This window comes from Loxodonta africana, chromosome 9 (genome assembly GCF_030014295.1).
Source record: "Loxodonta africana isolate mLoxAfr1 chromosome 9, mLoxAfr1.hap2, whole genome shotgun sequence".
In the NCBI taxonomy this organism is placed as follows: domain Eukaryota; kingdom Metazoa; phylum Chordata; class Mammalia; order Proboscidea; family Elephantidae; genus Loxodonta; species Loxodonta africana.
Window position 1 is genome coordinate 67,067,482 of NC_087350.1, and position 23,653 is coordinate 67,091,134.

Sequence of the window (23,653 nt, forward strand, 5' to 3'; positions counted from 1 at the left end):
GGACAGTCTCCCAAAACAAAAAGCACCTGGCCCCAAATGTCAATAATGACACGGTTGAGAAATCTTACCCTAGATTTAGACAATATTTCTCAAAATCAGTACGAAGGACCGCAAATACCAGAACTACCACTGTGCTTGTTAAAAAAGCAAATTCCTGGGCTCCACCTGGCACTAGAAAAAAAAAAAAAAAAACCTTTACCCAGCCTGTTGCCGTTGAGTCGATTTCGACTCATAGCAACCCTAAAGGACAGAGTAGAACTGCCCCCATAGGGTTTCCAAGGAGCACCTGGTGGATCTGAACTGCCCACCTTTTAGTTAGCAGCCATGGCTGTTAACCACTGCACCACCAGGGTTTCCCACCTTTACCTACTAAAAACAGAATCCTGGGGGAGGGGCCAGGGAAACTGTTTTAACAGCTTAAGAACATGAAAGTTTGAGAAACTCTGGAGATGAGAAAGGCTGGTTTTATTACCCAGTGTGTGCTTATGGGGTTCTGGTGGTGCAGTGGCTGAGCATTTGGCTGCTTACCAAAAGGCTGGGAGTCCAAATCCACCAGCCGTTCTTTGGAAACCCTATGAGGCAGTTCACCTCCGTCCTATAGGGTGGCTATGAGGAATCGATGGCAACAGATTTTTGGTGTGCTTATGGGTTCATTGCATTGTATGCGTTTTAACATGACCATGGTTGTCATAGCTGAGAATATGTTACAAAAGAAACCCATCTGCTCTCCTAGACGCACATTTGAAGCAAATCCACACTTACTAATTCTGTGGTAACACATAGCTGGGATGTGTAAATGTTACATGCTCCCACGGTCCTAGGCCATTCTATGGAAATTTTGTTTGTGAGGAGAGATCAGGATTTCTTTCACTTCGGCTAAGTGCACATTTTGCTCGTGTTGCCTCTCCTATGGTGCTGGCCCACTTTAAACTGTGCCCTGAGCAAGACTGTCCTGGTTAGGGTGGGGGGTAGGAAGGCATGTGAGAGCTAGAATGTACTTCCTAGAGAAACACAAAAAGAAAAGTCTGGATTTATGGGAAAGGAGCCGGCCTAGGCATAGGCTTACAGCACCTCTTCTCCCCCTTTCTCAACCTGAATGAAACAAACTAAATCTCTCAAGTAACAATGGCCTAGCAGTAACCACAAGCCCTAGGTTTAGAGGTAAGAAGAGCTGAGTCTCACCCATTGTATACAAGAATTTGTCATTTCCTCCCAGAAAGGAGAAAGACTAAATAAAAAGCATCAGCTGGAAGTAATCCCAAAATACATTGCTGCCGAGTAGATTCAGACTCATAGGGACCCTATCAGACAGAGTGGAGCTGCCCCATAGGGTTTCCAAGGAGCAGCTGGTAGATTCGAATGGCTGACTTTTTGGTTAGCAGCTGGACCTTTAACTCCTTCGCTACCAGGGCTCCAATCCACAAATAAAGACTTGCCAAAAAACGAGAAAATGAGAGAAAACCAAATAAAAACAACAACAACAACAAAAAGCTGGCTCACACCAAACCAATAGCCCTAGGGCCATGGAGTTTTCCCATCAAACAGCAGGTGAGGTCACTGGAAAGCTAGGAACAATCCCAAGCCAAGGGCATCCCCATGGGACCGGATACACCACTGTAAAATCTAAGAGAAGAAACAAACTGAGGGAAAACATTTGCAAGATATATGGCAACAGGTTACTAATACGCAAAGAGGTCTTACTAATCATTAAGAAAAAGGAAGAAAATTACCAACTACCTAATAGAAAAAAAATCAGCAGTTTATAAATAAGTAAGTACACGGGCCATTGAACTTATAAAAAGGTGCTCAAACTCTTCATAATTAAAGAAATGCAAGTTAAAGTACTGGAGTAATATTTTTGGCCTAATATATTGGTAAATACATAAAATTTTGATATTATCTATTGTTGGTGACGAAACCCTGGTGGCGTAGTGGTGAAGCGCTATGGCTGCTAACCAAAAGGTCAGCAGTTCAAACCTACCAGGCGCTCCTTGGAAACTATGGGGCAGTTCCACTCTGTCCTGTAGGGTTGCTATGAGTTGGAACAGACTCGACGGCAGCGGGTTTGATTTTTTTGGTTTTTATTGGTGAGGGAATGAGGAAAATGAAATGATCGTATACTGTCGGTGAGAATATAAATTGATGTTAATAAATGGTAAATCTGGAAGACAATTTGGTAGTATCTCTTGAGATTAAAAAAGAAGTTTATACACTTGAGCATGCAATTCACTTTTGGAATTTGAAAGCCTACAAAATCTATGGAGTAATGGCGAAATACTGGGGTGGTTTTTAGGAAGGGCCAGTGAATGAGAAATTCCTGATGGCAAGGAGAACCAAAAGAAAGAGGATATTTAATATGCATTTTTAAAGTTATTTGCTGTATTATGTTGCAATGTAAGCACTTCTGTTAACCCCTAAACCTCTTATAACAATTTTTGTTAGAGAACCAAAGACAAGGGGCTTGTATGTAGCTTGGGGCAGAATAGCGGTCAGGCACAGGAGGCAAGACTTTAGAGGAAATAGGAAATCAGAACAAGAAGTGACAAGGAGAATTAATCTCAACTGACCCTAGCCATACTACGGTTAGAAATTCATAAAAATAGCTGGGTGAGCACTGGGCAGTCTCCAAAACTGTCAGTAGAGTCTAAGCAATTTTTATTTAAATATAAAAGGAAATATTTACCCCAGCAGGATATCCAGTCAACTAACTTCTGGGATTCACACAGATCATTTGCTTACTCTCTAACTCATATAGTGGTTTTACCCTACCCATCTGACTCTTTTGAACATTTATGCATTTCCTAGTTAAGGTATATTTGTCCATTGAGCTCTGTTTCTTATTTAGGGATAAAAAGATCTTCTCTAAATTAAGCTTTGTTAGCCTTTTCATAGGAGGAATGATCCACCTATAGACTGTTTTAACCATCAACTTTCTGAATGCACAACACATAAGGCCATTCTTGATGCATACTGAAATGTGTCAGTCCATGGACTTGTAGTTGTGCTTTATCAAATTATAAACACCCTTGTAAAAGCCATCTCGTATAAAAGATGCTCAAATTCTTTTTCATGGATTGAATTATGTCCCCCCCCAAAATGTGAGTATCAACTCTGTTAGCAAGATTCCCAGTATTCTGTGGTTGTCCTCCATTTTGTGATTATAATTTTATGTTAAAAAGGATTAGGGTGTTAGGCTTGGCAACTCTACTAAGTACCATCATCTCTTAAGATGTTGTGAATCAGTGGTTCCTGAAGTTGACTCATATAGCTGGAAAACTGGGCGGTGGGGAGGGGGGAGAGAAAAGAAATTCCAGGAACCTTTTCACTGACAGATTCTGATTCAGTTAGTCTGGGCTGGGACCCAGGAATCTGTATTTTTGTAAGCTCTACATCTGATTCTGTCATACAGCCTGGTTTGGAAACTACTCAGAGGTCAGAATCATGCTTAGGTGGAGAAAGGAAATAGCAAGAAAACACAGGACAGAGATAGGGTTCTACAAAAACACTTGGCTCTTGGGCTGTGTTTGCTCCCGTTCTTGGCCTAGTGTGTGGTGCCTGCCTTTCCTTCGCTTCCTCTCCAGGGTCTTTGGCTTCCCGTGCCCGAGTAAGTTACTTTCCTGCCGGTTCCACATTTATTTCCTTTCCTTGCATCCTCACACTTCGCCTCCCCTCTGCTAAACCCTCTAACATAAGGAAATGGTGACCAGATTACATTTATTCAGGCTGATTGAGACTTTTTTTTAAAAGACCTTTAAAAAACGCTCCAGTGAAACATTCCAAAACCCAAGTGACACTTGTCCGTGTAGTGGTTTTCATTTTGTCCCACCTTGTAACTGGCCTGTGACTCCTGTACATTTAGACCATTGTACGTGTCATCCAGATTGTCCACTGGAATACATTTAAATGTTACCATGATGAAGAAAAAGTCGTATATTATTCCAAACTAAAATGTTTGGTGAAAAGGAGGAAAAAGGGAAGTTCTGAGTTGGAAAAGATAATGAAATAGGCTATTCGTGTAGGGGAAATAATGTGGGGAAGGGATAGAGAGCCCAAGTTCAGGTCTCCCAGGTGAGGAAAGTAAGAAGACACAGGTAGCTACTACAGGGACCACATCTCATAGTTCCAGAGGCCACAAAGCTTATGTGCTGATGACAAGAATGCATCTTGGTAATTAACAACAATAGAGTCCTATGAGGTTCAAGTTCTCAGTTTCTTGGCTGAGAATTGTATGTTATTAACAACTGAAGCATTTAAAAAATCTTCTAAACACTCCAGAGCTCATACCCCAGTAAAGAGGCAGCATAAAACAAGGTACTTTTTTAAGCAGGGCATTGAAAACATAAAATATGCCTAATATACTTGGAATGTACACAGCCTGGTCACAGATAGGATGCTGGCAAACACTGCCAACAATGTGGAGTCTAAGACAAGTTTTCACTAAGAGTCTACCAAGTGAATTTGCTTCCCCTTCATGATCTGTGTTTTAAAATGCAAATATACCTTTCATTTCCAGTGGTACTGAACTCTTTTTCAACTTTAAGTAAGATGGAAAAATTATTTTTTAGTTCCTAAAAAGTGGAACTACAGCATTTTCCTAGTAATTACCAAGTGTTTCCCTCAGAACTTTTAAGTACAGGCTGTTAATTTCCGGAAAGAACTAGGAGGACTTTCAGTGATATTAGGAAAAAAAGACTAAGTCTTGACATTTTAAATTTCAATAATTCTGATTATCATAGAGAGAAATGTTTTATTCTGTTATTCATAGGGTTGCCACAAGTCACAGCCCATTTGTCTAGAAGGCAACTAACAGCCAAGGTAGTTGAGTAGTCTCTGACTTCCTCATCAAACACTTTAATATTGAAAAGTAGCCAATGAGAAAATAGGCTTTTTCCTTCTGTTGTATTGAACATATTAAATTACTTATCCTAGCGTTAAGGTCTCTGAAGATGATGGGGATATATTAAGAAGGCATTTTAAGTGTACGTACACAGAATAAATTATTTACTTCCCTAAATAACCACTAATGTTATAAAGTGTTAAAATCATTTAAATATGGAGAATGTTAATGGCTTCTCCTACCACATATTAAAGGCTTCCATGGGAGTGGGACCCTGGCCAATGTAAAATCAATTCAGAAACCACAATAGTTTATAATAAAGCCAACTAAAGCACATATGCTCTCATTGTCTTTGAAGAGTCTCCAACTTTTCAAGTAAACACTTTCTTCCTCTCTACAGTTCCCTTTCCCTCTTTTCTCCCTCCTTTCCTTCTGTCCTTCCGTTTCTGTTTAGATTCTGCCCAGTAACTTTTAGGAGCAGGCATTGCAAACTCAAATGCCTTAAGAAGCCAGACAGATATCAGAAACAGATACAAGTAAAGCCACCAGGTATCAGAAACAGTTTGTGACTCCTGCAAAAGACTCAGGCATTGAGGAGTGCCTGCCTGCTAAGTAATTTATAGTCTGGTTGAGATAAGACAGGTAAGCACAGAGACAGGAACTGTGTGATCGCACAGGTGGTCGCTGCTGCTGCTCCGGTTTTATACTTGGACACTTTCTTCACTTGATTGGGATAGGTGAGAGACATGAGTATTAGACGTAGAAAGAAACTTACATGTCATCCAAGCCAGTTTCCTCATTTTACAGTAAAAAACAGGATCTCTGGAGTTAGAAGTTCTGGGTTCAAATCCTCAATCTGTCTCTTATTAGCTGTGTGAATTTGGGGAAGTTGTTCAACTTTTCCATGCCTCTAAATCGTCACCTGTTATAAAATGAGATCATCCATGCAAAGTTGTAAACTCAGTGCCAGATACACTGCTATAAATGAGATCAGTGCTTGCTGTTATCAGTGAAGGAGAATGAATCCTAGACTGGAGACAGGACTCAAGCAGAACCACTCAGCAAAAATGGGTAAAAGCCAGGACTCAGATCCAGGCTCGCTTACTCCCAGTTCAGTGCTAATTTATTTGTTGTAAACTTGATTTCTTTGGTATTTTTATTGTTTCTAAAGTAAATGATGAACAATTACATGGGGTGGTGGGGGAGCCCTGGTTCTTTTAGTTTTAAGGCCAGGGTCAGATTATGGTCCATCTCTGATGGCTTTGGCAGTAGGGTCAGATAAGATACAGAAGCTGTGGTGACTATTAGTATAGGAGGCCTAGGCACTCAGGATGGCTATGTTATCAGTGTGGTATGTCCAAGGTCTCTATCATAATATTCTCTTTTACGCCATATTTTGAAATGTTGGCTTTTTTTTGATTGTACTTTAGATGAAGGTTTACAGAACAAACTAGCTTCTTATTGAACAATTAGTACACATATTGTTTTGTGACACTGGTTACCAACCCCATAACATGTCAACACTCTGCCTTCTCGACCTTGGGTTTCCAATCACCAGCTTTCCTGTCCCCTCCTGCCTTTTAGTCCTTTCCCCTGGGCTAGTATACCCCTTTAGTATCATTTTGTTTTATGGGCCTGCCTAATCTTTGGCTGAAGGGTGAACCTCAGGAGTGACTGCATTACTGGGCTAAAAGAATGTCCGGGAGCCATACTCTCAGGGTTTCTCCAGTCTCTGTCAGGCCAGTAAGTCTGGTCTTTTTTTTGTGAGTTAGTTAGAATTTTGTTCTACATTTTTCTCCGGCTCTGTCTGAGACCCTCTATTATGATCGGTGTCAGAGCAGTCAGTGCTGGTGGCCAGGCACCATCTAGTTGCGCTGAATTCAGTCTGGTGGGAGATGTGGTAGTTGCAGTCCATTAGTCCTTTGGACCAATCTTTCCCTTGGGTGTTTAGTTTTCTTCATTCTCCCTTGCTCCAGATGGGGTGAGACCAGTAGAGTATCTTAGATGGCCACTCACAAGTTGTTAGGACCCCAGATGCTATTCACCAAAGTAGAATGTAGAACGTTTTCTTTATAAACTGTGTTATGCCAATTGAGCTAGATGTTCCCCAACAGCATGGTCCACACAGCCCTCAGCCCAGTAATTTTCTCACTTAGGGAGTTTGGTTGTGTCTATGGAGCTTCCATGGACAAGCTGTGCTGGCTTCCCCAGAACAGTGTACTATCTTACCCTTCACCGAAGTTACCACTTATCTACTGTCTAATTAGCATTTTCCATCCTCACCCTCCACCCCCGTAACCATCAAAGATTGTTTCTTTTTGTGTGTAAACCTTTTCAAAAGTTTTTCTAGTAGAGGTCTTATACTGTAGTTGTCCTTTTGTCTATCACAATATTCTAGAAATATGTTCCTCTTTGTCCCAGGGTCTTGCTTTGACTTCTGTTAAAGCCTCCAACTCTTTCTCAATGTTCTTAAATACTTTGCATACTGACTAGAGGATACTGTTGTGGTCTTGAATATTGGGGCAGGAAGTGGAAGCTCCACACTGGCATGCATGTGTGCTCAGCATCATTGGCCATCAGGGAAATGCAAGTCAAAACCACAGTGAGATGCCACTTCGCACTACTTGAATTGTCAGATCAAAAGATAATCAGAAAAGTTAATAAGGATTTGAAGAAATTGGAATTGTCATTCATTGCTGGTGGGAGTGTAAAATGGTACAGCTGCTGTGGAAAACAGTTTGGTAGTTCTTCAAAAAATTAAAAGTAGAATTACTATAAAAAAAAATTTCCACTCCTAAGTATATACCCAAGAGACTTGAATGCAGGGACTCAGACTTATACGCCAATATTCACTGCATTGTTCACAATAGCCAAAAGGAAGAAACAATCTAAATGTCCATCAACAAATGAATGGACAAATAAAATATGGTCTATATGTACAAGAGAATATTATTCAGCCATAAAGAGAATGAAGTTTGGATACATGCTCCGACTTGGGTAAACCTTGAAAACATGCTGAGTGCAATAAATCAGATACAAAAGGACAAATACTGTGTGATCCCACTTATATGAAATATTTAGTATGGGCAAATGCATACAGGCCAAAGTTTATTAGTATTTACCAAGGCTGGGGAGAAGAGGAAATGGGGAGTTATTACTTGAGGGGTACTAGAATAGAACTGCCCCATAGAGTTTCCAAGGAGCAGCTGGTGGATTTAAACTGCTGACCTTTTGGTTAGCAGCCATAGCTCTTAACCTCTGCGCCACCAGGGCTCCACAAGTTTCTGTTTCGGGTGATGAAGACAGTGGTGATGGTTGCACAACATGGTGAATGTAATTAGTGTCAACTGCATACTTAAAAATGGTCAAAAGGGCAATTATGCATCTATATATCTTACCACACTTTTTTTTTTTTTTTTTTTTTAAGAGAAAGAAAAAGGAGGAAGGTCTCTGTGGCTGCAGCTGTGTGGAATTTGTTGGGAAGGAGAGCCCCAGGGAGACCACTTTGAGATTGTAATAATATAGTAAAGAGGTGATGATGACTTAAACTAGGATAGTAAAGGTGGAGTGGTGGGATTCCAGGTGTGATTGGAAGGTGGAGCTGCCCCTGGCATGTAGCCCAAAACACTGCACCTAGAAGGCATTCAGTACATGTTTATCAAATGCAGGTCAAAAAAAAATTCTTATTCTCATTACAATAAAATGTTCTTATTAACCAGTTCTAAAAATTCCCATTTGATCGGGATTATGGGGAAATTTCTTTCCCAAAGTACTAACTCACCAAAACAGCCTTCTAAAGTACATCAGGAAAAGTTGTACTTGAACATTAGGTAAGTAAATTGCACTTTAAAAACAATAAACAAACTGGATTTTCCCATCAGGCAATTCTGAAAGGAATTTGGTATTTCATAAGAAAGGATCACATTGACCCTTGAATTTCTAACATTTCCCATGGGTGAATTCATTTGGCCTTTGATTTTTCTTTCTATTATTTGTGGCATTCTTTTCCTTTTAACTCCTTAATCATAAGCACGGCTGTTTTCAGACATGTCACTTGTACAATGAATGTGTGGCTTGAAAGTTATTGATTCCCTTCACAGAGAAAACATACCCTGTTCTTTGCAATGGATCTGAATTCCAAGCGAATAGCTGGTTGTAGAGTTAACTGGCTCACAGCATTTCCTGAAAAAGGTCCAGGCAGAAGAGCACATGTGGACCATAGGCAAGAGGTGGTCTGGCATTGTGGTTACAAGGACATGCTCTGGAAGCAAAACCCTCACTCCTCCACTGATTCTGGGTGGAACCTTCCTACTTTACCTCCTGTACCTCAGTTTTCCAGTCTTTAAAATGGGGACAACAATATAGTATCTGTATCAGGGGTTTGAGGTGAGCATAGGATAATTTAATGCTTATAGTGGCCATAGAACACGCCTTTGGGATTCTTAGTAGGTATTAGCTATTTATTATTATTATTTTCTGTGCCAGTCAGCTGCTTTGTAACTGCCCTGTGGCCTGTCCAAAAAGCCAGAGCTGTCAGCTGTCAGCTAGTTCCGTCTCCTAGGGGATCATAGGTATGTTCTTGTCATTAAATGATAATGAAAATATTTTCCTAAGTATAAAAGAAATACTCATTATACGGAAGGCAATAAGCTGTGGAATCTGGAGTCACACAATCTGAGATTAAATGCTGACTCCACCCTTGCTGACTTTGTGATCCTGCGAAAGTTACTTACCTTCTCAGAGCATCAATTTCTTTATCTGTACAATGGGACAAATACCTGAGTGTTAAATGAAATAATGCAGGTAAAGTGTTAACATACTGCCTGGCCCATAGTAAATGCCGGGAAAAAGAAAGGGAGGAAGTAAATAAGGAAGGGAAGAATGAAGGGAGAAAAAGGAGAAGGAGGAAGGAAGGGAGGGAGAGAGAGAGGAAGGGAGGAAAGGAAAAAAGGAGGGTGGGAGAGAAGCAAATAGGGAGTACAGGTCAATGACCTATTACAGGATAAGGAAGTTTGATAAAATTCACATGGATGAAAAAGGTTTTATGAACTGTCAAATGCTATGAATAAAAAAAAAAAGATTCTTGGCTTCTTTTGCAATGTCATTTCTCTTTAAAGGAATTTTCCTGTTCTACTTGTGGGATATACTTCATGATAAACTTAGACTTTTTTTTTCTTTTCTTATTTGGGGTTTGTTCACATTTTCTTTACAAGAATCAACATACCTAAAACCCAAAAAAACCCAAACCCATTGCCATCAAGTGGATTCCAACTCATAGCAACCCTGTAGGACAGAATAGAACTGTTCCATAGGGTTTCCAAGGAGCAGTTGGTGGATTTGAACTGCTGACCTTTTGGTTAGCAGCCAAGTTCTTAACCACTGTACCACCAGGGCTCCTAAAACACATGAAGACTAATAAAAATAATAATTCTTAGTGGATGAATTGTCTACTAACAGAATTTGCCTATTTCTCAACTCAAATAAGGTTTTGTTTTCAAAACTGCCAAAGGATTTATTAACATTTGAAAAATCACTTGAAAAATTTGATTCTGCTTAAATATGATATGCCACATATAAAAGCATGTAATGCAACATTTAATAAATTGATTTTTTTGCCTAAAAGCTAACAAATACTGTATTATTTGTGGCATAATACAGAAATGCAGATATCTTAGGAAAAGCTAAAAAAAAAAAAAGACCTGCCTAAAGCTCAGGTATAGTGGGGATAGTGGTCTCTTAATAAATATTTCAGGACATCTGTATGTTGAATCTCTCCAGAGTCAATGAAAGGTCTTTTTTTTTTTTTCACTGTAAGCCCAACTGTAAGCCCAGCTTCCCTTATTTCCTGGAGAGGCAGTTCTGTTTTATCATATTCATGAATCAATGCAGTAGAATAATAATGAAAAATACAATAAGAATGCTGATAGGATGAACACTCAAGGTCAAACCTGAACACAACCAATTCTCTGGGCTGAAAATCTAATTTTATCCCACCAGGTAAACTCCAGTTTTGCACTGAAGAACTATCGCAAACAGAACTTCATAAAAGCTACCTTATCGATCAGGGGCTGTGAGGCAAGAAAGACCTTTACATGTCTGGATGCCAGCACTGTCATTTTGTTCTACTGGAAGAAGCAAAATGAGGGAGTTATTAATAGCAAGGGCTCTCTGGGTCAAATCTGAGCTCAAATACCATCAAAACAGTCCAGGACTTGGTATATAAATCTATTATTATTTTACAGTCTACTCTCCTAGCAAATCAAGCAATCATCTTGTCTTAGCCTATGTTTTCTCTTTTTACATACAATTTACATGTATATCATGATTTTCACTACAACAGGAAAAAAGCAAGAGGGAAGGCCATTGGGGTGGGGGTGGGCATTGGAAGAAAGTAGTGGGAAAGGCATTTAATAATTTATCAAGAGAGAAGCACTAAGGCCACTAACCCACTAGATACAAAAAATTTTAAGTGCTTATAGCATGGAGAAAGATCATTCTTCCTATGAATCCAATGGATATTTCTGAGAGTTACGCCAAGGTCATGAGACTTGTATGATACCTGACTTGTTTCAGAGGGGCAAGGTCTACTGTAAACAGCCATCCAAGTTCAACCTGGTCTTCAGAAATAATTTGTGACTATCCCAAACCCTCAAGGACGTTAATTATCATTTATTCATTCTTTAACTGGACAGGTAAATATATGCCTAAATGGGAACCAGACTTACTACCTTCCAAGAACACCAAAGCCAAATAGGTTCAGTGTTTGATTTGCTATGCTTATGCTGTTGGAAAGTGATAGCCTAAGGTACGTGCAAATAAGCACCATTTCAAAGCTATTGGATTGGGACAGATCATTCTGAAGAAGACAAACTTATCTGCAGTTGGATTCTGATATATACAGACAGCAACAAGAAACTATTTCTGGAGCTTTATCATCATTATATCTTCTCACTTATTGACATGGTTAAGTTTCAAAGTCCAGGTCATTATGCAAAATCAGCGTTAAGCAAAATGGAAGATGATCACATCGGATCACAAAATGCAAGGACAACATCATTACGTAACTGCCAAATTATATCATTAATAACTGCCAAACAACTGAGGATCATGGCCCAGCCAAGTTGACACAAAACCTTATCATCACAGCCAGTGTTACTCTCGTTCATTACTGCCAGACATACGCAGTTAATGTGCAAATTAGTCGGATAGTAGATTTTTAATTATTGTCATAAATGTGAAATGTCATATAAAGAGATAGTAAGTGAGGAGGTGTAGATGTTCCCAGGGCTGGAATGCTGGAAATGTGCATAGGAGGAAATGCACTAGTGCTCAGGAAATATCCGTGACTGAGTCAAAACATTTGCTGGGAATATCCAGCCCGGTATCATCTATTTTAAGAAGTGACCATTCAGAGAGACGGGGATTTTACCAAGTAGTAGAGTTGGTAAAAGCACAGAAACATTTAATCAACATTTTAAAAATTGGGATGACGAAGGTATCTGCAGAAAATGAAATCAGGCCAACACCAGCTAAAATGAAGATCCTAGAATTGGCTTCGAGAAGTCATAATATGAGTAGATTGAGGAATAGGTTTTTTTTTTAGTTCAAGAGAAAAAAAGTGGGAAGCAGAGTTTCCCACAATTTCACTTCATAGAGCTGTGAATTGGAGCCCTAGTGGAGCAGCGGTTAAGAGCTCAGGCTGCTATCCAAAAGGTGGGCAGTCCGAATCCACCAGGTGCTCCTTGGGAATCCCGTGGGGCAGTTCTACTCTGTCCTATAGGGTCGCTAGGAGTCAGAATCGACTAGATGGCGAGTTTTTGGTTTTAGAGCTGTGAATAAGATACAGATCTTGACATGGGTTAGGTTTGGAGGTCTTTATTTCTATGGGAAAAAAAGGGTACCAGTAAACAGCAGTCGATAGATTGTCAGTATGTTGTGTGTACTGAAACTACATATCTGTCTAGTTGAAAATTTAACAAAGTATACTGTCATCCTTGATTATTTACCCGAAGTGAAGAAAGCCATGGTGAAAGGAATTCAAACTCACAAATCACTGAAAACCGCAATACTTGAAATGCATTAAGCGGTCCCTTTCACCTTCTTTGCAACATCCTTCCTGTCAAGGGCTGCCAGATTTAGCAAATAAAAATAGAGGCTGCTCAGTTAAATCTGAATTTCTGTTAATGAATAATTTTGTAGCATAAGTACGCCCCAAATATTGTATGGGACATCCTACACCTAGAAATTATTTGTGGTTTATCTAAAATACAGATTTAGCTGGGAGCCTAGCATTTTATCTGGCAAGTGCTACTCCTATCCCATCCTTAGAGCTACCCTGCTTTAGCTAACTGTAAAATCAATTTGCATTCATTAGCACACAAACAGAAGGATTAAAAGATGTCTTTCTGTTTTGGCTCAAAGCCTGGCTCTGTCACACTCCCGCTTTGAGATCTTGAGTAAGTTACTGCACTTTACCTTGCTACAGTCGCCACATCTGTAAAATGGCATTATTAACAACAACAACAACAAAAAAACCAAACCCATTGCCATCGAGTTCATTCTGACTCATAGCAATCCCATAGGACAGAGTAGAACTGCCCCATAGGGTTTCCGAGGAGCATCTGGTGGATTCGAACTGCCGACCTTTTGGTTAGCAGCTAAACTCTTAACCACTGCTCCACTAGGGCTCCAATTCACAGCTCTAAACAAAACAAAAACCAAACCCAGTGCCATAGAATCGATCCCGACTCATAGCTCTACATAGTGAATTAAAGGAAACTCTGCCTCTGGCTTTTTTTTCAGCGAAAAAGAGGAAGACCCTCAACAAGATGGATTGAAACAGTGGCTGCAACAATGGGCTCAAGCACAATAACGATTGTGAAGATGGTGCAGGACCAGGAAGTGCCTCGTTCTGTTGTACATAGATGGGGTCCCTGTGAGTTGGAACTGACTAGATGGCACCTAACAACAACAACCTTTTGGTTAGCAGCCAAGCTCCTAACCACTGCACCACCAGGGTGGTTTTGAAGATTGCTTGACAAAATACATGTAAGAGTCTACTCAGCTCATAGCAAATGCTCAATCAATATTAGCTATTATTGTTGGCAGGAGAACATGGCGAAGAAATAAAATGACAAAGAGATGTGACTGAGATCTTTCATTTGCCAGAGATGTTCCTTATCCATACACAGATAATTAGAAGACAGCAATGGTTGTGACTTCATATATTCTTCCCTTTAAAAATTTTTAATTAACAAATATGGGGCAACACACTGGAATAATAGCAACCAATATCGAGGCAGCATATTACAACTTACAAGAGAGCCTTTCACAGACATTTCCTTGTAATAATGCAAAATTTTTTTTCCCTTTAAAAATTTTTAATTAACAAATATGGGGCAACACACTGGAATAATAGCAACCAATATCGAGGCAGCATATTACAACTTACAAGAGAGCCTTTCACAGACATTTCCTTGTAATAATGCAAAATGCATATTTTTTAAAACCTCACATCAGCGATTCTCAAAAAGGAGGTGTTATGAAAATTTTCCTATATAATGCTGGTGTTTTAACCAAAGGGTCGGCAGTTTGAATCCACCAGGCGCTCCTTGGAAACTCCACAGGGCAGTTCTACTCTGTCCTATAGGGTCGCTATGAGTCGGAATCGACTTGATGGCACTGGGTCACCGGGTAATGCTGGTGTGCCCCTCACCCCCGACTCCCAACCCCTTCTGAGAGCTACTGCCCTAAATAGTTTCAAAGATTTTTTTTTTTTTTAATCTGCTTTAGAATATTTCCTTTGGCAAGACAGCAGATTTAGAGCAATCTTTATGTATGTACACAATGCGGAAAGGACTTCTGGCCCCAAATGTATCTTTTTGTCCAGAGCCCCCGGCGCAAAACAATCCCAGTTAATGTCGTCATCATCCAATACAAAGGACAACGGGCTCAACACCTCAGGCAACAAAAGGCCTTCAGCAGAGCCGCCTTTTAAAAGCAAAGGCCAAAGAAAGCTGTAACCTGTGGCCTCTGTTCACCACCGGAAGAGTCTAAATGCTTTCCCCCTTTTGAATGGAGAACATCTGACTTTCCAGGAGAACAATCTCTCCCAGAAATAGCTTTACTTATAGAGAAGTAAAGGTCTTTCCCATGTCCCTAATTATAAAATGTGCCCTTTTCTAAACTGTTTTACAGCTAGAATCTCTAACTTGCCGAAACGGTGCCCATTTGTGCTCTTGTTTCCTGCTTCAGTGAATATTGTACATGTAAATAAGAATACGAGGCTTCTTTCTGAGCAAAATTCTGGTGTACTAGAATTTTCTGTGCTCCTTTTTGCATACACTTAGTTTTTAGTCTCAACGTACATGGAACAAGAGGGGAAGGTGAAGGCGGCATTTGGGATTTAGTCAGTGTATTTGGTTAAAATGGCAGCCAAATCACATAATTTGACCCTCGAGGTAGTTCTTCAACATAAATTATTTGATGTAGCTTTATACAGTCATCAAATAAACAAGATTCAAGACAACAGTGCCAGAGCCAAGCAGGTGCTATCTGGGGCTCCCAGTAATGGAGCCAGCTGAGTGAAGCCAAACATGCTGTCAGTATATTGGCTTTGGGCATTCATTCCCCAGAAAAAAGGAAACTCTGTGAGCAGCAATTCTTTTAAAAATCTAGCATGTGGCAGCTTCTTAAATGTGTATAAGGTGACTGACTTTCTAGCTTGCCTGTCCAGAGAATATAAATGCTAGGTAAGAGTTGGCCATCTTAATTGGCTTTTAACTATCAGCATGATGTATTAAATAGGTCCCTTTGAGAAGACAAATAGATATCATTATGTATAAAATGTAACACTGATAGGTACATAAAGATAATTGAATTTGCACACATATATACACTGAGATGAGAGGGAGAAAATAACCAGACAGAAAAGAGACAAAGAAAAGAAAAAAGATTGATGAGACCACCCCATCCCCCAGGAGGGCCGTGGTGGTGAAGGCCGCAACTCAGTCTAAAAGAGAGTGGAGTGAGCGCCCCCAACAGTCAAAAAGAGGTTTCTTCGCTCAGAAGCTCTGACTGAGTATCTGCAATGAGAGGGAGCTCTGCGTGGTGGAAAATTTAATGTTGGAAAACTATGGAACCCACCCTGAAGCAGACAAAGGAAATAAAGCCATTAAGATATTAACTGCATAAACCCCTGAAACCCTGTGCCGTTGAGTCGATTCCGACTCATAGCGACCCTATATAACTGCATATGAATGGCCAATAAGCACATCAAAAAATGCTCAGCATCATTAGCCTTCAGGGAAATGCAAATCAAAACCACAGTGCCATGCCATTTCATATTCACCAAGATGGTTAGAGGGGCACAGCGGTTAAGTGCTCCTGCTGACCATAAGGTCTGTGGTTTGAATCCACTGGCCGCTCCGCGGGAGAAAGTGTGGCAGTCTGCTTCCCTAAATATTTACAGCCTGGAAACCCTGTGGGGCAGTTCTACTCTGTCCTATAGGGTAGCTCTGAGTCAAAGTCAACTCCATGGCCGTGGGCTTGGTTTTTTGTTTTTTGAAGACGGTTAGAATCAAAAGACAAATAATAAGTGTTACTGAAGATGTGGAGAAATTGGAACCCTCATCCACTGCTGGTGTGAATGGAAAATGGTGTAGCTGCTGGCTGTGGAAGACAGTTTGGCAGTCCCTCAAAAAGTCAGACATAGAGTGACAAATGATACAGCAACTCCACTCCTAGTTATACCTGCCCAAGAGAATTGAAAACATATGTCCACACGGAGACTTGCATACAGATGTTTATGGCATCTTATTCATAAAGGCCAAAAAGAGGTAATAGCTCAAATGGCCATCAATTTGTGAATGGATTAAAAAACAAAATAAAACACCATGCTATATCCATACAGTGGAATACAACTCAGCAATAAAAAGCAATTACATATTGATAGAGGGTGTAACATGGATGAACTTCAAAAACATTGTACTAAGTGAGTGGAGCTAGACACTGCTCAGTCCTGTGCCATCACAATTGTTGCCATGTTTGACCCCATTGTTATAGCCACTGCAATCCATCTTGTTGAAGGTCTTCCTCTTTTTTACTGACCCACTGCTTTACCAAGCATGATGTCCTTCTCCAGGGACTGGTCCCTCCTGATAACCTGTCCAAAGCACTTGAGATGAAGTCTCACCATTCTGGTTTCTAAGAAGCACCCTGGCTATACTTCTTCTAAGACAGATTTGTTCATTCTTCTGGCAATCTTGATCAATACTCTTTGCCAGCACCATAAATTCAAATGCGTCAATTCTCCTTCAATCTCCCTTATTCATTGTCCAATTTCACATGCATATGAGGTGACTGAAAATACCATGGCTTGAGTCAGGTGCACCTTAGTCCTCAAGGTGACATCTTTGCTTTTTAACAATTAAAAGAGGTCTTTTCTATAGCACTGGGTATTATATATTGATGTCCATGGCTATTTATGTGACTGTGGCTATGAAGAAGTACTAGGTTCTGTGATAGCATGTAACGAATGGTACCAATTGAAAAGCGCTGTTTAAGGAGGTTATATTTGAGCCAGAGACTGGAATATAAAGAGGAGTTAACCAGGCTAGGAGGGGAAGAAAGTGGGAGGAGGGAGCTCAAGGAAGCCAGGGGGTATAAAGAAGCACAGCACCTGCAGGAGTCTGGTCTTTGTTCTAAGAACAATGAGAAGGCCCTGCAGGCCTTTAAGCAGAGGGACAATACCAGATCGGCCTTTTTACAAGATCACTCTGGCTACAAAGAAGCTGGATGGAGTAGGCAAGAATGGGTACAGAAAGAGACACAGTGGATGATAAGGCTAGAAAAGAAATTGGAGTTAGAGTGAGGAAGCCTTGAATGTCAGAAGTCTGAGCCTTAGTTCCTGTGCAAAAGGGAAGTAATCAAAGGGTTTTGAGCACAGAAGTCCCCCGACCATCTAGAACAAGCTGAGAGCCAAGAGTAGTGGTTGGGCTCCTGTGGCAACGGCAGATCCTGCTGCAGTGATGTGCCAAGACAACATCTCCAAATCTGACCATAAAAATCACCTGGAGCACTTGAGAACAATGCTAATTCTCAGACCCTTGCCCAGATCCTCTGAGTCTGAATTTTGAAAGAAACAGCCTGGGAACCTGTATTTTTTGTTGTTGCTGTTTTTTACATTGCTGCAGGTGATTCTCCTGGTCAGGCAAATATCAAAGAATATTGATCCATACCATTTTTAAATCAATGTTTAGACCAGTAGCAAAGCAGAATAAGATATAACATGATATCCTGGCATATGACTACCCTTCCCTTCTAGTGGTGGTGATGTAACATGCTGAAAAGTTAGTGGTAGTCTTAAAACAAGAACAGATAAAAACAATTTGCAAAAGGTGTGCACAGGAAGATTTTTTAAAAAGTGATGGGTTTGTATAGCAATAGTATATGAGCCTCTATAGCATTAGCATTCAGGTACAATTCTTGGTAGAATATGAGTAATTTAAAACTGTGGAGCAGGCCCATATGATGTTCCTACCTACATCACCATATTTGGAAGATGTTTTTAACATAAATGCTCTTAGTTCAATGTTCTTCAGAATGACAGAAGTTTGTTTATGAGTGAATTTACTCATCTGAGTCATGTATATTTTAAGAAGCATGGCTTTATCACTTCTAAATAAAACATGGTATTAAAAGGCTAGATATAGTAGACAAAAACACATTCAGACAATTAAGTTGCAAAAATTTTTGTATGTTTTTCGGGAAGAAAGTTTCTAAGCACTAAGATACAGCTATCACAAAAAGAGCTCTATAACACGCAGGAAATGAAATTCTTTAGTGATTTCTGCTGAGTTTCCCTCTGGGAAGTGTCAATAAATCAAGTTTTCATTTTATTCTGCTTTAGGTGAAAGTTTACAGAACAAATTAGTTGCTCATTAAACAGTTAATACACAAATTGTTTTGTGACATTGGTTGCCAACTCTGCAATGTGTCAACACTCTCCCCTTCTTAAATCAAGTTTTATTGTAATTAATGTTTAAACAGAATAAAGGTATAGGGAGGCAGCCATCGTCTGAGTTTCTGGCTACCATATATCCCTTTCCCTCACAATATCTCAGAGAGGAGCAGGGGCAGATTAACCAGTAAGCAAGGTACCTACGGGCTTGGATTATCAAGGTATGCATGGGCTTATTTATGTTTACTTAGTAATCTGTAGTGTACAATTTCACATGGGTTTCACCACATCTTTGATCTTTGATGTGGTGAAAAACAGGTGAAATTGTGCACTACAGATTAGTAAGTAAGCAGAAGTAAGCCCTTGCATACCTTGCTTGTTAGGTAATCCATTCCTGGAGGGGAGAGAGGGTGAGGCCATTCCCAGGGAAAAAAGGCAGGAATAACCACTATTGCAAGAATATGTGAAGTAAACAGAATGGAAATAATGAGAAAGTTGACACACTCTGTAACATGTAATCAACGTCACTGAACAAATTGTGTCAAAATTGTTAAATAGGAGCCTAAATTGCTGTGTAAACTTTCACTGAAAACACAATAAAATATTATTAAAAAAAAAAAATGTGAAGTAACTATTAGAAACAGAAATAGCTACCGATACATAAATATATGCTAAGGAGTCTGTAGTTAATTAATGAACGTTAGGCACTTATAAACAGAGAGAAAGAACAATATTTTAACTTGGATACAAGGATATAACAGAAGCAAAGCACTGTAGGGTGGGAAACAGCATGATATCTGTTATGGATTAAATTGTATCCCCAAAATGTGTGTTGAAATCCTAACCCCAGAACCTGTGGATGTGATCCTGTTTGAAAATAGGGCTTTTCTTTTGTTATGTTAATGAGATCATATCAGAGTGGTGGGTCCTAAACCTAATCACTTCTGAGTTATAGAAAGAGCAGAATAGACACTGAGACACAAACAGGGAAAAGACACCATATGAAGACAGATACATACAGTACCTAAGACAATATCCAAGGGGGGAAAAAATCAGTGATTGCTATATAACTGCGGAACCTAAAGAAGAAAATCTAAACAGAAGCATTTACCTTTAGTCACACTTACCTAAAGGTTTCACAAATTCCTTAGTGAGAAGGGGACTGGCATTAACAGGGGTACTACCACTCTATAATGTTTGTAGATTTATTGGTGTTGTTAAACATATTTCTATTTTGATTAATTATTTATGAAAGCATATGGGATTTATTCCTCAGATTGGGCTCAGTTATTGTGAACTAAAAATCTTTCTGTTCTTATATAAAAAAAAAAATCCACGTATTATTCAAAAGAAAAGAGAAGAGAAAGATTGAGAATGACATTTAAACTGGATGGAACCAAATGACAACTTCAGTCAAGACCCTGGTACCATGGATGAGTACTGGATAAGTAACAATCTTTTAAATGGGTCTTGAACAAGCTTTACTTCTGTTGGAATATGCCACTTGCTTTTTATTAACAAGTGTCAGTCTTTCTGATTATTTCAATGTCTGTCTGCATTATAGCTACAGCTATACTCAGAAACTTGTTCCCAAAATAGCAAAACTAAATCAATCAACTTTTACTTTGAGCATCCTTCCCTTTCTGTCCAAAGTGGTCACAGACTCAAACTTTTCAGTCTTTGCAGTAATATCTGACCAAACACCAATAGATAATTGCAATTTATATTAATGTTTTGCAAATTCTGCTAAGAATAATCATAAACAAATGAGATTTCCACACTGGATAGTTATTATTTAGATTAGTTGACTTTTGACCACTCAGGCTACTATTCAGTCTTTCATTTAATTTCACTGTGGTAACATTTTACTTGCTTTCTCTAACATTTCTAACATGGATGACATAAGTTGAGGTTTTGCGTTATAAAGAAAAACTTGAAAAAATTCATCCCTTATACTCTTTTATACAACCTCAGCAAATCCAGGCTTGAAATATCTCCAGTTATATCTCAATATAAAAAGGGACATTAAACAAAAACAAAAAAATTTGTGTGGTCCAGTCGATTTTGACTCATCATGACCTTATAGGACAGAATAGAACTGCCCCATAAGGTTTCCAAGGAGTGGCTGGTAGATTCAAACTGCCAAGCTTTTGGTTAGCAGGCGAGCTAATCACTGCACCACCAGGGCTTCCAAAAGGGGCATTATTCTTTGTTTTTCAAAGAAAACTTCACTTACATGAATTAGTAGCATACGCTTAAATTCTAATTATTCAAGCAACAATGTTAGAAAGCTCCCACTACCAGCCTTTATTAACTGAAACATAAACAGAATTCCAAGAAAGGACAGTTCCATTGTGTCTAATCCAGTAATAGAGGGGAAGTGGTTGAGTCTCTGATAACTTGCTACAGATTCCTTAATCTAGACAATGATTACAATTTCATGCATTTAATTTGAACAGTGATAATTAGGTTGATTTCCAGATGACTCATTTTGTAAATCTATGGCTATTAGCATTCCAGCTGGAGTGGGCCATGTGCTGCCTTCCTGCTGACATCAGTGGAAATCTTGAGTCAAGATCAAAGCTACTTTATGCCTTTCTGACCTTTCTGCACAATGCACAGCGGGGCCTGATTTCCAGCTCAGAATTTTCAGATTTGCTTCACTGTTACCGCTTGCAAACAGCCTACCTATAGATATTAACTGAAGATCCTACAACAGCTCCATTGGAAACCACCAGTCTTGGATTCTGGCTTTCAAGCTATTTCCTAACCCAGATCCCAAATTTCAAGATCTTATGTCTGGTTGGCTTACCAAGACTTCAGTGAATAGACAAAGACACCAGCAGGATAGTGTGGCAGTGCTCATTTTGCCCTCAGATAAGCCAGCCAAAAGCTCACTTTAGAGATCCACAGTGAAAATCAAGCTAGAGAGAGGATCCCTTACCTTGATAGCCATGTCTGGGCTGGATGTTTCTGTGGCATCCAAGGCCGTCTCATCTCCCTTTAGCAGCACACTCTCCCGCTCGACTCCTGGGGAACAAAAGAAAACCATTGCAATTTTGAGCCAAGTGCAATCAGCTGACATGGTTGGACACGTAACTCATTTTTACGGATTCCAATCTCATGTGAATTTTGAAGGAAAGCTATGATGACCCACAGCCCCTTACCTACTCGGGAGCTACTGGGAAATCTTCCTTTCAGAAGTCGGGTCAGTTAGCACTCCTCTGTTTTTAATGTCCAAGTGTGGAGTCAATCATATAAGTCCTGTATCTATGAGTCAGAATCGACTCTATGGCAATGGGTTTGGTTTGATTATTCCACCCAGAGTGATGAAGAGGTTGGGAGGAACTCCTCCAGAATCCAGGCTTCGTAGTGAGGTCTTGTTTGGGGCTTAAAGTAAATTCCCAGAACACAGAAATTTACATACATTCAAATCTAATTCAACACCCAATGGAAATGACTCCTAAATTATTCACTCTCCCAGATTCCACACCTTGACTTCCCAACACTAGTGGAAATAACTAGGAGCTTACTATCACTTTTTAACATCTACGTATGCTACTGGTTTCTTTCTAAGTCTTAAAAAAGATTAGTGTTCCTTCTTTCTTAAGCTGTCAGAGTATCTCCAAGAGTGGACATTGGGCAAGATATAAGGTTTTCCTCTCCCCAACTTCAAAGAAGAGAACAGGGGCTAGTGTTTTGTATTACCTATGAACACAGCAAAGTGAAACTACCCTAATTCAGATGCAGGTATGTGTATGAATGGAGGTGGAATTGTCTGTTATTAGTAGAAAGTCTGAAGTAATGACAATAAAGACAGATTTATTATAATTAAAGTCACATCCTTAAAGGCTAAGAAAGTAATAGAATTTCTCAGGGTCTACTTCAACAAATAGATAACAAACGTTATAATTGCTATAACTGCTCTTTTAGAAATGAGTCTTTGCAATCTAAAGTATTAAAAAGATTGTTTTCTTAAACAGGTTAAAATTATGTATCTTTTTTGTTTGCATTATCAATTTCCTTAACAAATAATATTCCCTAAGAATAGCTCAGAGACAGTATTTATCTCAGACCTGTGTGAGTAACCCAAATGCTAAAATTTCAACTGGCTAGCATTATGTTAAATCAGGGGTTGGCAAACTTTTTCTGTAAAGGCCCAGATAGCCAATATTTTAGGCTTTCTGGGTCATGCCATCTCTGTCACAACTCTTCAGCTCTGCTACTGCAGAGTGAAAGCAGCCACAGACAACATGTAAACATATGGGCATGGCTGGGTTCCAATAAAACTTTATTTATAGAGACAGGGAGTGAGCAAGATTTGGTCCATAAGCCATACCCTGACAACTCTGTACTAAATCAAGGAGCCAGAGACATGTACAAGAAAGACTGTTATGTTCTGGCATTTCTAGTAAGGATCAACTGGACAACCAACTGGCAAAAGATTAACAGTTATTTGTAATTACATGACACTTTAAATAAACTGATACCAGAACAATTTATTTTTAATACGCTAGCATTGGTTGTGCTTTTTTATTTTACATTCTGAATCCTCAACAGCCTCATTTTACAGGATATACATGTAATGGGTTACTCATTACAAAGTACAAACGGTTGTCTCTTTAACTAGATATCGGAAACTACCAGGTCACAGAAGTTTGTTGACTTGCCCTGCAATTTCTTCTCAAGAAACTGCTGCCCAGAGGTAGTCAGCTTTGTCTTAAATGCATACATCTGAGAGAGACATGCTTGCATTTAATAGACTCAAGTTTTAAGCAGAGGGAACCTGGCTGAGGTCCACAGATATTGGGTATCACAGACTTAAATCCAAACCAAACCCAGTGCCGTCGAGTCGA

The 23,653-nt window shown here is 39.5% G+C and overlaps 1 protein-coding gene across 2 annotated transcripts in view; it reads right to left on the reverse strand.

The window, feature by feature from the left end:
• PALM2AKAP2 (PALM2 and AKAP2 fusion) overlaps window positions 1-23,653 on the reverse strand; it is a 401,677-nt gene that overhangs the window by 126,117 nt on the left and 251,907 nt on the right. For both annotated transcript variants that reach the window (XM_064291625.1, XM_064291624.1), the window contains exon 8: window positions 21,742-21,827. In XM_064291625.1, coding sequence (XP_064147695.1) covers window positions 21,742-21,827 — 86 coding nt within the window. The remainder of the gene's footprint in view (window positions 1-21,741; window positions 21,828-23,653) is intronic.